Source organism: Lethenteron reissneri, chromosome 7 (genome assembly GCF_015708825.2).
Source record: "Lethenteron reissneri isolate LAM-NWPU_2019-01 chromosome 7, ASM1570882v1, whole genome shotgun sequence".
NCBI classification, from domain to species: domain Eukaryota; kingdom Metazoa; phylum Chordata; class Hyperoartia; order Petromyzontiformes; family Petromyzontidae; genus Lethenteron; species Lethenteron reissneri.
In genome coordinates, this window is record NC_083785.1 from 10088789 (window position 1) to 10103838 (window position 15050).

Below are 15050 nucleotides of genomic sequence, written 5' to 3' on the forward strand. Positions count from 1 at the left end.
AGGAGCCATAAGGACCATGCCTGGAGGAAAGCCCTGCCCTGCATCTCTCCGGAGAGGCCTCGCTGGAGGCAACTCTACTCCAGCCCGACGTACAACCGCATCGGCGACCTCAGCTGGAGCATCGCCCACGGCACCGTCACCACCAACGCCTCCCTGGCGCGCTTCACTGACACGCCCCCGGAGTGCCGGTTCTGCGGAAAAGTGGAGACGGTGGCGCACCAATACGTGGAGTGCAAGAGCCTGGACTCGCTGTTCAAGGTCCTGAGAAACATCCTCCTAAAGTTCAGCCTCCACTTCTCCCCGACGGTCCTCATCTTTGGATACCGAAAGGGCGACGGATCCCAACATCTTCAGGGGCTGGTCAACGTGCTTGTCGGCTACGCCAAGCTCGCCATTTACAGGGCGAGGAAGGTGGCCCTGGAGGGGAAACGTCCGGCCAGCAGCCTGGGCATCTTCCGCGCTCTGGTCGGAGCCAGGGTGTGGCTGGAGTTCCGCCATGCGCGGCTGACCCACGCCGTGCCGGCCTTCAAGGAGCAGTGGGCGATGGAGGAGGCCGTGTGCTCCGTGGCAGATGACGGGGAGCTCTGCATGCTGTTATGAGCTACCCGTCGGAGGCCATAGGACTGCGAGGGGGGCGGCGTAAATAACGAGAGAGTGAGCGAGAGAATGAGCGAGAGAGAGAGCGAGTGAGAGAGAGCGAGAGAGCGAGCAAGCGAGAGAGTGAGCGAGAGAGCGAGCGAGAGAGCGAGCGAGAGAGCGAGTGAGCGAGAGAGCGAGCGAGCGAGGGCAACATAAAGCCCCGTTTAAAAAAAAAAAAAAATTACGAAATGATGACCGAAACAAAGTGCCGAATACACCGAGCATCTTCTTGTTTCCACTGATCGTAAAAAAAAAAAAGGGAAGGGGAGGGAGGGGAAGCGGAGGAAGGGAGGGGAGGAAGGGGGAGGAAGGGGGAGGGGGTGGGGGGGAGGAAGGGGGAGGGGGTGGGGGGGAGGAAGGGGGAGGGGTGGGGAGGAGGGGGGGAGGAGGGGGAGGGAGGGGAGGGAGAGGGAGAGGAGGAGGGGAGGGGGTTGGGAGGAGGGGGAGGTAGAAGGGGTGGGGAGGAGGGGAGGGGGTGTCGCGCATGCGTGGCCCACAGATTCACCGCCGCCACTGGGGGTGGGTGGGGGTGGTGGTGGTGGTAACGGCTCCCGACAACAGCCTCGGCGCTCCCCTCGGACTCTCGTGGCAGCAGCAGCTTGAGAAGCAGTCGAGTCGAGGAGGGCTTCTTTACCGGCGTGGTGGTTGTTGTTATTGTTGTTGTGGAGGGTGGTGGGGGGGAGGGAGTGAGGGAGGAGGGGGAGGGAGTGAGGGAGGAGGAGGAGGTGCTTGGTGCAGCCACCATGCTTCTCGTGCTGCCGCTGATGCCGCCGCTGCTGCTGCTGTTTCTCGCCGTGGCTGCAGAGGATGGAGCGGGCCCTGGTGGTGAGCAGTGGACCCCCACAACCCCCTAATCCTTTAACTATTTGACCAGGTTGTCGGGGGGGGGGGGGGTAGAGGTTTGGGAGGAGGTACTCTGTGAGGGGGTCATTGGTGGACAATCGTGTGGAGTCAGAAGGTCCCGGTCGAGTCGTCCGTTAACCAGGTGGTGAGGATATGGGCATCATGTCCAGTGTGCGTGTGTTGTTCAAGTGTTGTTCAAGGGAGTTCAGGGATCCAAGTGGATGCTGTAAGCCGTGGTTGGTCTGATGGCCACATGGACCAGAAGAAGCTCCACGTGGGATGTTTATGATTTGAGGCTGGAGCGAGGGCTCTATGAGGTTTAGAATGTTGGCCCATGTGGATGTCTATGGGAAACGTCCACGTTGCTGCCAGAGATATGGGATGGTTATATAAGTACTGTGTGGGACACGGATGTCGTCCCGTGAGCTTTGCATTGAGATTTTTTGAGCATCCCTGTATTCTAAGGAGGGGGGGGAGACCAGCATCAATGGACGAAGAATTGTCCAATCGAGCAACTTTTGTGTTGCACATTTGCATGCGAGGCAGCGTGACACAGCGCCGATTAAATGACATTCAATTGGTAGAAGTGTTAGCTTCGAACAAAACAAAATATACAGCACTGCGCGGCTTGGATGTGTTACTGTACTGCCATTGCATGAAGAGAGGGTATGGTGGGTGGTAAAGAGGATGGATGGATGGAGGCCGAATAGAGGTCGCAGATGGTTTTTTTTGTGTGTGTGGAGGAGATGGAGATTGACATTGGTCCCGAGGGACTGGGCGAATCCATCCACGTGTTTAATTAAGCGCTTTGCAGCGTTTCGAATGAATGAATGGATGATGAAAGTGTCTTCTGCTTTGCGTTTCAATTGCCAGGGCTCTCTCTTCGTTCGCCCATTCATCAATTTCATTCATCTGATGTGATGATGGTTGCCTCCTTGTTGTGTGTTGTGATTCTTTGCGTAACTGTACCCACGTGTGTGTGTGTGTGTGTTTGTGTCTTATAAGTTGTGTTTGTCTGCTTTTGTGTTGGTGTATTGCCCCCCTGGTTAATGTGGCTGCTTACTGGCATGGCTCACGTGGTCTCATCTTTGTCCTTTGTAGTGTGTGCGTGTGTGATTTATTTTTGAGAAGATTTCCAGCAATTGTGTGGTCCACCAATTTGAACTACGTTGTGTTTTGTTGCGTTAAAATGCTCGCGTTGGAAGCTCAAAACAAAGATTTCAAGCAAACGACAACAAAAACATTCGCAGAACCCAACATTTATTCCACTCCATTGATTTTGTTGGGCCCTCGCAGTCATAAAGATTTGAAAAGCGCCATCTGCCGGCCAACCGTCTGCCCACTTGGCTGAATTGTTTATGATACGTGTTAATTAATCTATAAAGCTCATTTAAGTATGTTCAATTTGTAAACATTGGTTATACTGTTGTGGAACAATTAACATTTTTGAAAGGCATTCCCTTATGCCACATCCCTTTTTTGGACCAAAACTAAAGTAGCCATCTCATTGAGCTGTAATGCACCAACAAAAGCAAAATGAACTAACTAATATATGTGCATATAAAGTGTTTCTAATTATTATGTACTCGTGTTCGAGATTATAAACTCTATGTTCTGCAGTAATCCTGATTTACTGAGCGAGATTGTTTTACACCGCAATTACAAAATGTAAATCGGTGCCTATAAAGCAAGCTTCCAACAATGACCTTGTCATTGCTGTAATTAGGTTCAAGGAAAATTGCCTTCCCCATTATCCTTGGGTCGCCCTGAATCTGTAGCAGACTCATCCCCCGGGCAGCCTTTCCCAAGGACCTTTCTCGCTTTCCCTCCATAGGGATAATAAGCTAGGCTCTATTGATTCCACTTCTTTAATAGCAGAATGCCCCCAGTTTTACTTGGAGAAAGCCCCCCCCCCCCCTTTTTCACTCCGGTTACTTAATCTATTAATCTACATGGCTTTGTTAACATCCTTGCTTGCCTTTTGACTTCTTGAATATTCTCCAGACGTAATGCTGGCGACTCAATCCATTTTGGCCTCACGGTAATTGAATGGGATGGCGGTAGTTTTTGCGCTGTGGCCCTTTTTGTTGTTGTTGTTAAAATCCCTGGAGGGTGCACATGCACCTAATGCTGCGTAGTGCCTGATCAGCACCCCACTGGCAAGCAGCACACTGCAGAGCAATATCTCATCCTGATGCAGCATCCTGAGTGCTCGCGCGCACCGCTGCTGCCGATTGAATCTTCCGCTTATCCCACTTCAAAAACAGGGTAAGCATCCCAAGTTAAGTTGACCTCAAGCTACGGGCTTGCCCTGGTGTTATGGTCAGCACACTGGAGTTGCACTCCAGAGGTCACCAGTCTGATTCGTTCTCCCGGCGCGGCAGTTGAAACAATGGGCAGGTTTCTGAAATTCTTCCCCAGCAGTATAAATGGGTACGCCATAGTTCATCGGCAGGGTAGCGTGTAGAGTAGGGTAAAGTGTGGATACTGCTACCTCTTCCAAGGCACCTGACTCGCGTGGAAGAATAGGCCAGATACCCTCTAGCGGAGTCGGTTCTGCCAGAAGTGGCGTGAGGAAGAATTTTCCGGTGCGAAAGAAGTTCCACATGCATACGATGTGGTCCTTAGCACGCGCAGGACACTTCTTTGTACCATTACGCCGAGGCGGGGGTCGTGTGCTAATTTCCACTCCCATTGCACTGTCCGGCGCCTGCCAAAGACGGCATTTACCAGATTCGTTGTAAACTAAATCGTTGCAGATGCGGTGGCTGTCACGGTGCACGTCAGGGACGTCCTGACGCGTTTTCCCGTCGAGGGGGCCTCCGTTTGGGCCCTGGAGGAGCAGACGGTGCAGGCCGCACGGGTGACATCACTTGCGGGGGCTGCCCAGCTGTCCTTGAGCCTACGCCACTCTGCCCAACCCCCCGTCCCTCCTCCTCCTGTTGGTGAAAGGCTCCGGTTATGTGCCTTCTTCCCTCCAGTGGCAGATAATCAACGTCCCATGTAAGTCACAATATTAAATAAAGAAATTGACACAACAAGGACTTCTTTGTGCTGCCTACCTCGTAAATGACTTGCACTTGTTGAGGTTTTCAGTAAACAAGCCAGAAAGGAATGATTACAAAAAAGCCCTGCTTGCTATGTGAGCCCATTACACGTTGCAAGAAGTATTTGCTCTTCTTCGGGGCATGTTTGGCTTATTACCAAAACAACAAGTGTTCTGTATCGTCTTAGCTATCAGAAGCCACCCAATCCTGCGGGTCCACATTGCGCCAATTCCCATATAAAGTTGGTGGGTTGTTGCCATGTTGACTTGCGGCAATTTGTTGTCTCACTATAACGCGTTGTTTTTGCATTACAGTGGCGGCTACTTTAAACGTTCAGCTACTTCCTGAGGATCCTGCCCAGCTGACTGTCTACAGGGACCTGGTGACAGTTTCCTCCAGAGTTAGAGGTATGACCTTGACCATTTAGCACGTTATGAGACCTCCTTTACCAGTGGCAAAATATAGTAGTAGGTTTTTACCCTTTAAACTGGTACAAAACTGACACCTTTATACAAGGCATCATGTTTGCAATAACCACAACACAAGCAGTCAAACTGCAAATAGAAAGAAACAACTATGATAATGATAATAATATGCACTGTCCTTTAAGTTGATTGGTCCACACCCGAGACAGCTTTCCTTAGAGCCTAGTCTCCATTGGTGTTGGACCAGATGACGCCAAAAGGCGTACAACTCAAAGACAGCGCACTATCAGAGTATTGAGAGCTCGGGGTAAGCATTAATGCTGTCTCAGGTGTGGACCAATCAACTTCAAGGACAGTGCATATCATTATCAGAGTTGTTTCTTTTTGTTTGCATTTTGACTGCTTGTGTTGTGGTTATTGCAAACATGATGCCTTGTATAAAGGTGTCAGTTTTGTACCAGTTTAAAGGGTAAAAACCTACTACCATTTAGTACGTGTTATGTTTTATTACCATGTCGGTCAATAGGGTTAAAGTTCAGTCTGTGTCCTAATCATACATTGCATGGTGAATTGTTAAGGTCTATGTGGCGGACAGCCGTTTCAAAATAGGCAACAACAAAAAATTGTGGCTGTGTTTCTCTCTTGTGATGAGACTTTGTATGATGAACGTTGAGATTTATAAGGGCACTAGGTGATCAATAAGGTCGGAATTGGTCTGTAATAAGATAGGCACTGATAAGGGGTTGACAGGTATATGTACGCTACAGATATAATGAGTAAAATAATGTAATATACATTATTAAATCGATGCAAAACATTTCTACTGTATGCACTTTACATTTTCAGTTTTCAAACATATTTGGCAAGCCGTCCCTTGTGTAGGTTTTTATAATTCGGCAACATGTTATTGATATTACACAATTAATTGAAAATCACATTCTCATGTAACCTCACTTGTCAACATCTCCTTCACCCACATTCATTACAATTGTTTATCCGTAAAAAAACATTTATGTTAGGGGTTTTAACTTTATTGATGTAATATTCCTCAAAATATGTTTCCCTATGCTAACATTTTTCAAAAGTAATATTAACCATGTATGTACATAATTTGCACACACCCTCTGAGCGTGGCCTGTTAATGGTTTGACATCATTATGATTAAATTTCGTTCATCACGTGTAACTTAATTCTACTATAAACGTCGCCACTTCATCCTAACTTAATATTTTTTCACAACATATAAAGTATGTACATTTTTTTCCTCTTTGAGTAGGATACATTTTTTTGAAAGATTTACACTTTTTATTCTATTGATTTTACACACTTGTGAATCGAATAATCAACACCAATTTGAACCTAAATTTATTTAAAAACTAAACTATTTTCCTTTGACCAGGTAAGGCCCATTAAGCTATATAGCTCTGTTTCAGAAGCGACCTGCCCACAAATAGCTGAATGAAGTGGCTTATCATGTGGAAATGCATAGCACCCAAATACTATAAATGTATATTGTTTCTAAATGTGGAGGGGAAAAACCGGCGGACCCGAAGAACAATCCATGCGGTCACGGGGAAAGAGACATGCAAACTCCAAATATCCAGGCGTCAGACGAGGTAGTTAACATCTCGCCACCACAGTGCCCAAAACTGGCACGAGTCAAAACTTGTGTTCTGCATTGCAGGTCACAAGTGGCATTCTGCAGCGCAGCTTCACCCCGGTTCTCTCGTGCTGCCGGCAAACACCAGCTACAGTGACCTGGAAGCGTACCTCACCGTGTCCACGACTGCAGATGAGCTCCACCTCTTCCCTCTCCCGCTGGGAAGGGAGGTCAACGCCACTGGTGAACAACGTACATCGTATAGCCCTCCGATGCATTTGCTGATTTACGGGCATGTTTTTCAGCATGATGTCTTGAGGTTTCGCCCCGACGTGATGGAAGCTTGTTGAACAGTTCCTCGACATTCTGTGGGAGCTTCTTCAGGAATTGTGGGTGAAAATGTTGAATTGGGGGTTAAATGTTGGACGGTCCAAAAAATACGCGGTTCAACCCGAAAACTCATTGGAGAGTTATACTGCACAACTGCAACAACATAGACAGTGGTAAAGTGTATGGTTATCAATTTCGGTGAATGCTGGATCTGGAATTATATGTTGTTCTGTGTTGGTGGCATGTAGCATATCAGTAAAGTGACTTAGATTGGTGTTCCGCATTGGCAATGTAACTGCATGTGTGTTAACCATCCGTTAACTTGCAAAAAAGTTGGAATTATGGTTATTTATTGCCGTTCAAGAAGAACACATGGGGTCGGAGTGGTGGCGCAGTAATTTTCTCAGCCACAGCTCACCCCTCCAGTGGCCAATGTGGTGAAGCATTTCATACGACCCCCATGATCAACATGGTGTAGAGAGGCTGTCATTCAGCAGTGGTTGACACTGATTTTTTATTCAGATAAGGATATTTATAGTACAATTTAATAATGCTTGTCAAAGTGTCTTGCATCTCATCTCAACCATTCATTCCGTTGCCTTTATGGCAGTCTCACCTAGGGAACCCCTAAGTGGCAGCTGTCCCTACTCGGCACAAGGTGTACGCAGCACAATCCTGAAATTGGGTGTTGTCTGTCAGCAGGGGGCGATGCTATAATATATTTTTTTCCACAACTAATTATTGTAAAGCTAACTTTTGACAGTGTGGTGTGTTCTGACACTGAGATGTCCCCATCTTATTCATAATCCCTTTATCTTCTTGGTTCTTTCGGTAAAGTCACGTAGAATGGAAATAATAAAATAATAAAAATAAAACATAATAAAATAATTCTCACGACGCCGTCTTTCTGACAGACCTGTTCTTCACCTGAGGACGGCTGCTTGCGTTGTGGCCGAAACGTCGTGAGAATTATTTTATTATGTTTTATTTTTATTATTTTATTATTTTCATTCTACGTGACTTTACCGAAAGAACCAAGAAGATGAATCCCTGCAGTCACGAAAGCTTTACATCGAAAAATCCCCTTATCGTTCATTTACAATACAAAAACTTGAGGAACCTATTTGCTTTTCGTCGCTGTGACCCCGTACATCGATCCCAGCGTCGACGGTCCGCCGCGCTGACACGCGTGCCGCTTGCGCTCGCAGGCACAAACGGTCCGCTGAAGTTGATCCCGTCGGGTGCCGCTTGCCTCCGGCTGTCGAAACACGGCAGCCGGGAATCCAACGTGACGGTGGCTGGACCTGTCCAGCTGTCGCTCGCCCTCCCGCCTGGTGCCAGCCTTCGCGACGGAGACACCGGCATCGTTTGGGAGCTTGACTCCAGCATCGGTGGGGCTATCGGCTGTGCTTTGATATACAGTGATCCCTCGTTTATCGCGGTTAATGGGGACCGGAACCCCTCGCGATAGGTGAAAATCCGCGAAGTAAGATTGGCCCCCTAGGAATTTCCGTATATGTGTGTGTGGGTACCAGAATGTTTAAAATATGTATATTTATACTTTATATATATATTTTACTTAAATCTATTTAATTATAAAACCTTAATATTATACATTCACTCTCTCTCATACGATACGTATTATGGTGTTCCACACTCAGTATCTTGAGACTTGACTCCAGTAATGACGACGACGACGATGACAATGACGATGACAATGACGACGATGACAGACCTGTGCAGTTCAATGAATGTGATGATGAATGATGATGATGGTGTTACTGCACAGGTATAATGAGGCCTTTAAATCAGTTCGAAAAATCCGCGATGCACTGAGGCCGCGAAACTTGAACCGTGAAGTGGCGAGGGATTACTGTAATGTAAACCATGGTTTGCTTGCCAGTTGTACGGCTTTGTTGCGGTCAGCAGAGGGCAGTACTGTACAGCAAAACCCATTACATTGTACGATGCTCCCCCCCACCTTGAGCCCGCATTGACCAGCATGGTGAAGTATGGTGAAGCCGGCAAAACTCACATTGGATCACATTGGAATGGGAAGGCTCTCATTCAGCAGTGTATTGACAAAAGGGCTGTACATGTACACATTCCAGTTAGATATTAGGCATGTAATGATTCATAACCACCCACCACTTCCTCTCCCATGCAATTTGATGAGTTGCATTTATTTTTTGTCTTGCGTATGCTTATTTGTAGTCTTGTTTTTTTACTCTAATCCATTGGCATTTCTTGAAAAATTCTAGAAATAGAAGAATCACCGAATATTTTATGCATGCTTTCATATTTTGTCTTCAGCATAAAAAAATGCAGTTAATGAATCAATCCATGATTACGTGCCTAATAGATATACATTGTGAGAATATTTGGGACAGTTTGGCAACCGATGTAACCGCAGTTGTATGCCACATTAACCCAGAGTAAGAGCCATTTATTTTTTTAGGGTAAAGTTACTATTCCCATTTACTCTGAAAACAAATAATTATTATAATGATATTTTATCAGATAACTTGTGAACATGCAATCGGCTGTGACATCTGGGCATGTTGTATAAACGTCAGCCTTTAACCTAAAACGTCACTGCAATCAAATCCAGTGAACTTCCCTGGTTGGTACTTCAACTCATTCATATTCACGAGTTTCCAATGCTGTTCCAAGCCCTCGTCACCCCTGAGTCACCATTTCCTTTACAGCATTGGCTACCTCTGTGCAGCGCCTTTTAAACGTTTTCAAGAGTGTTTCGTTATTTACCAGCAGCTGTTAGTCGTCACGGGTAGATAAAACGGTAAGTGTCCACTATTGCTTCTTGGAATCTTGTGCAAGAGGCTGCTGATGAAACCTGTGACGACCCTCTTGCTCATCACTGGCTCTTCTGGTACCAGAGGTCGCAACCAGGTACCCGATACCCGTACCCTACCCGATACCCGACCGGGTACGGGTAGGCCGTGAGTCACCGGTGAGTAATCGTTTGTCACTCATTTCGGGTAGGGTACGGGTAGCGTACGGTTACCCGTACCCGTAACCGGCCGGGTACGGGTACCCGTTTGCGACCCTGGTGCGGCCAGGTACGGGTACGGGTAAGGAATCAAAACCCGTTTGCGACCTCTGTCTGGTACCTTTCAGTAAGAGTCGCGAGCTGCACACTATCGACCGACCGCCCGTCTTGACTGTGACACACAGGCATTCATGGCTGCTTGGCTGTGTTGAATTGTGAAATTGCAAATGCCACTGCTAGTGCTGTACTGTACTTATTTTTCACTCGGATTTCATTATTAAGATATACATGCGGTTCTCACGAGTTTTTCCGCTTGAGAATTTTACTTGCGAATGGAAACCAATACAACAAAAATCTCACTAAGGGCATTGGGAGTGGAATGCTGCACGCAAGGTTATTTAATATTAATACTGTATTCGGCGAACGTCACGCCATGATTGTTGAAGGGATAAGGAAGCATTAGCTGCCATGTGGTTTGAAGGACCGTATGGCTCTTCTGATAATTTAGTGCATTCGCGTTCAATGCACAGTAACGCAATTCAATTAATTTAGGAATTACGGGCATATTGTTTTGTTTATGCACTATGTTCGCTGTTATGGAGACTGCATACTTATACTATACACATATTATGTATTATTTTTTGGTGTTTAAACACTTTTAAATAAGTATATAATTTCAGATGTATTACCTGTAAGCCAATTATAAAAGCATCAAAGTGTTACATGAGACCAATGAGCCATCAACTCCGAGAAACGTGGATTCATATCCTGACAGCAACCCGTGATTAAATCTGATTCTCAAGAGTAGCGAGCTGATGGTCTCAGCTTACCCAATGCCTGCAACAAAAACCATTGTATCAAATGTATTTTTTCACTTGATTAAGGTGCGTTGTAGTTTTGAGAATACAATTTCTTTTAACTGCCACGTGACAAAGATTTTTCTGCATCAATGTTCCTAATGAGTTCTTTGTCACAGGACGTGCCGATCATACATTTGGAATAACATTTTTGTTACTAAAAAACAATACATTCCGGCAGACGGTCCACGCATAAAACGTGAAATGTAATCCGTGGCTAACAATTGACACGTGAGCCAGCGATGTTGGAAAGTTGGCTGCGGCAACTCTGGTGTCGTGCCGTGTGTGCGTCAGGCGTGTGGAGGAAAACGGGGCTGGCACAGATCAAGCTCTCGGGAGACACCCTGCTGTGGATATACACGGCCTTCAGCGCTGGCTGCTGGCTCCTTGCCTCTCCGGACAGAACTGCAAGTACGACCATCCTGTGTTTAAAAAAAAAATGCTTCCTTTTTATATATATAAAAAAAACACTTTCAGGCAGGGGTGGGGGGAATATTTTACCTTATAGATAAGACATTTTCAACATACATTTGCTGGGCCACATGAATTGTCACTAAACCTTGTTCACACGAGGACTATGCGTTGAATATGTGCTGAGAACTGTTTAAAGAGAACAGGTGACTGAGGCTGTTAAAATAGAAAGTGTTGTCATGTTTAAAATATTGTACCAAAATTAGTCTGGCTAAGATGCTTGCAGTGACGAATGAATATCGTTTCTGGGCCGTTTTTGAAATGATCTAGCCTCATGTGGCCAGGGGCTGTATGAAATGAAGCATTCTGTCTGTGGACTGTTCCCCATCCCTGCTATAAAAATAATATTGTATTAATTCTCAAAATGTGCAAATAAAAAAGGTGGTTCGGATGGGTATAGTAAACTTTTAAATGCTGCGGCGCCTGCTTTCTCGATGATTGCCTATGTTGATGTCTGCGCATGTTCGTTTTCACAGTAATCGCTACGTCTGATACGAAACGGGACATGCCGAGCTACCACACCATCCTACTGCTCGCCATTCTTGGCGGAGTGCTGCTCATCATCCTCTTCCTGCTCTGCCTGGTGATGTATTACTGCAGGTAGTTACAAGCCCTCAGTTCAGTGATTCGTGTCTCAATTCAGTGTCAAGAGCAATGTGATATACTTTGGACACAGTTAAGTGTGAATTGTCTGTCTGACACAGGAGGAAGCGGTCGAGCGAGAGGCTGCGAAAGTTGCCACTATCATCGCCAGCAGACACGTTGCCACTTTCCAGGCGGGAGCAGGGTACGTCCACCTCCTACGCCAACCTGGGTGCCATTAGCACTGCCACATCTAGCCAGGAGGAAGCAGGGATGAGCTCGCAAATGCTTAAGCTGTGCTCAAGCTCGGCAGCCGCCTCTCCGGAATTTGATTTTTCAATCGGGGACCATGGTGACACGTTTCTGGGATCGGCCGACACCCTGCCAGTAAAAATGGGATGCGCGCTGCGAGGCGCTGACGGCTGGTCGGAGAGTCTGCAGTTGCTGGGTTCGGCTTCAGATGTCTTGTTGGAGAACTTGAGCAGTGCCAGGGCATGCAGGTCCCTGGCTGAGGACAGCAACCGAAGCGTTCGCTCGGCGCCGGTAGCCACTGAAAACATAGCCATGACATCGGTATTGACAGCGACAGCTGCGAGCCATCGTTCTCTACTGGCAGATGATGATGCTGCATCCGACTCCAGGCAGACTTCGGGGAATTTGGCAGCAACGCCGCTCGCTCACTCAGCCGATGATCTGCTGATGGACCGGAAGGTTCCCGAATGCTTTCTGACGAGATCCGTCGATCACTTAGGCATTCTGGGATCACCGCCCAGGCCGGGACGGCTCTTTCTCTTTGGCTCTGTAAGCCACGTTAATGACAAAATAAATGGAAAGATGGTGCAAACTTTGGTGATCCCTTCCCAGTGTGTGACGCTGCCCACAGACCATCCTTTACTCTGTGCCAACGGTGCTATTTCGTCGGAGCAGCCGTCATGGGTTTCTAACAATAACCAGACCCAGGCAGCGGACGCATCTCAGTCTTCCAGCCAACATTTGCAAGATGGGGTGCAAGCGTGGGAGTCACGCCGTTTAGATATGCCCACAAACGGATTGGAGGTCCCTGTAGCAACTGCGATGAATGGGGAACTGCAGCCGGTGCCACACGGCACTGCCGCCCTGCTGGAGCTGAAGGAAGTGAAGCCCCTGAAGCATCCCAAGGCCTGGTTCGTGGCACTCGACGGCTCCGTCAATGCTCAAGTGCGGCACTCGTACATCGATCTCCGCAACGACGCGAGTCTCGACACCGGATTGAACCGAAGCGAGGGCAAAAAGGGCAGGCGGAAGGCGGTGCCCGTTGCCAGTCGCCTCGCGGACAACGGCAAAAGTGTACGCGGATGCCGGGAAGAAGTCAAGCGAGAAGGGACACAGCCCGCGGTGGCGGCGCCGCCCTCTTACACCCAGCTGGTGTTTTTGGACGAGATGGACCAGAACAGCGGCAGTGAGAGCGGCACGGCAACCTGTTCCCCGGAAGAAGGCTCGCTGAGGCCTCTGCTGGGCACCGAGGCCAACGCGGCCGACGCTGCGTACGCGCTGACGTCGTCGATCGACACGGAGAGCCCGGCAGACGTGGACATGAACACGAGCCAGAGCGAAGAGGGAAAGTTTATGCAGGAAACTCATGACGGACCCGAAGCGCATGACGGACCCAACGGGCATGACGGACCCAACGGGCATGACGGACCCCACGGGCATGACGGACCCCACGGGCATGACGGACCTCATGTGGATGACGGAGCCCCCGACGGGGATGACGGACCCCCCGACGGGGATGACGGCGGTGAAGGCGGTGATGGGACAAAGAGTCGGTGGCAGAAGCGGGAGGAGAGACCACTGATTGCCTTTAATCTACAGTAAAACAATGTTTTGTCCAGATCAGTGAAGGTAGCGTTAACGTCGGCTTTGACGCTGAAGTACAAAGTCCTCGGCTTTTCAAACGTGCTCATGTTATCATGTTAAGGCAGAATGCTGCCACCTCTTTGTTTACTGAAATTACCAAACACCAATCCTGTAAACAGTGCCCCTGACCGCCAGCCTAGACTACATGATGCTTAAAGCATTACAGACTTGTATTGAAAGTGAAATGCTTTACTTTTTAATTGCCTTGAAGTCATGCTGTCGTCTCATGTGGGTGTTGGGCCAGGTGTCAGTAAAATGGACACTTGCCACTTGCCTTGATACCAGATTATTTTTCCCAATGTAATGCAACTGTAGCTTTTAATGTATGTATTGTAAATGTGCAAGCTGAGGACAAGGATGAATGATTAGAGGGAACTTAAAAGCAGTGTGATGGAATTGTGTGTTTTTTAAGGCTGCAAATGCATAATCATTTTGCTTTTTGTTTTAGTCATGTATTCCGTTTTCTTTTTGTACCTATTTATTATTCAATGTTTAATCTGCATATTGACAAAAGCACTTGTAAATGTGAGCTTTAGTTATTTTTTATATAAATCACTGTAGAAATGTGTTTTCTGTTATTTTACAGCACCCAGGAATCAACTGCCACATTGGGTGCTGGGCAGATTTTAATTCTAATGCCAGAGCTGTATTGTCATTGCCATATGGACACCTTGTCCTATTTATGCAACTGCTGTGTGGACAGGATGGTTGTAATCAGGTGAACATTAATTATGCGTTTTCCAGTCTGCATACAGATTCTGCCCGTTTAAATAAAGCTTGTACCAACATGTCTATACACTTGAATTGTTTTTGGTAGTGTTTGCTTTTGGTATGTGTTAGCTACTTTGAGCGTCCATGAAATGAGTTCGATCAAGTCCATGCAATTGAAATGCTTTGTCTAAGCTCTCATCAATGATGTCGTGTTTTACCACTGTTGTTGGGTCACTCATCACCCGTAACAAGTCTGATTTATTGCTCAAATGAGTATTGAGTGCTTCTCTGTTTGCGGCCCTGAGCCACTGGTCGAAATGTCACATTCATATGATGGGGGCGCGTCAATCCATGTGACGGCTAATAGTTGGCTTCTCCACAAACAAGTACTGACTATATTGACCCTGGAGCGATGATGGGCTGAATCAACCCCGAACCAGGATTTGAACTCGCAACTTTTCGAGCGTGAGTCACTCGCTCAACTGTGATGAGGCAACTGAATTGAATTAATCGCTGCTCAGGACAAAGTTATGGTTTGGGTAACACATTCCTGCGGAGGGAGCTGGTAGGAACGTTGGGTTGCTCGGTCAATGGCCAGGGTCAACGGCGGCGTGGTGTATTCCGCAAATATGCCCGACT

The 15050-nt window shown here is 47.4% G+C and overlaps 1 protein-coding gene across 1 annotated transcript; it reads left to right on the forward strand.

Annotated features, from left to right (window-relative positions):
* Positions 1-1317: 1317 nt before the first annotated feature.
* Positions 1318-14482, forward strand: LOC133357471 (protein FAM171A1-like). The gene is given in 9 exon segments (XM_061575418.1): positions 1318-1464; positions 4242-4408; positions 4410-4485; positions 4844-4936; positions 6639-6797; positions 8093-8275; positions 11046-11162; positions 11699-11822; positions 11927-14482. Coding segments are annotated over 9 exon segments (2733 nt in total). The 5' UTR covers positions 1318-1382; the 3' UTR covers positions 13659-14482.
* Positions 14483-15050: the final 568 nt, after the last annotated feature.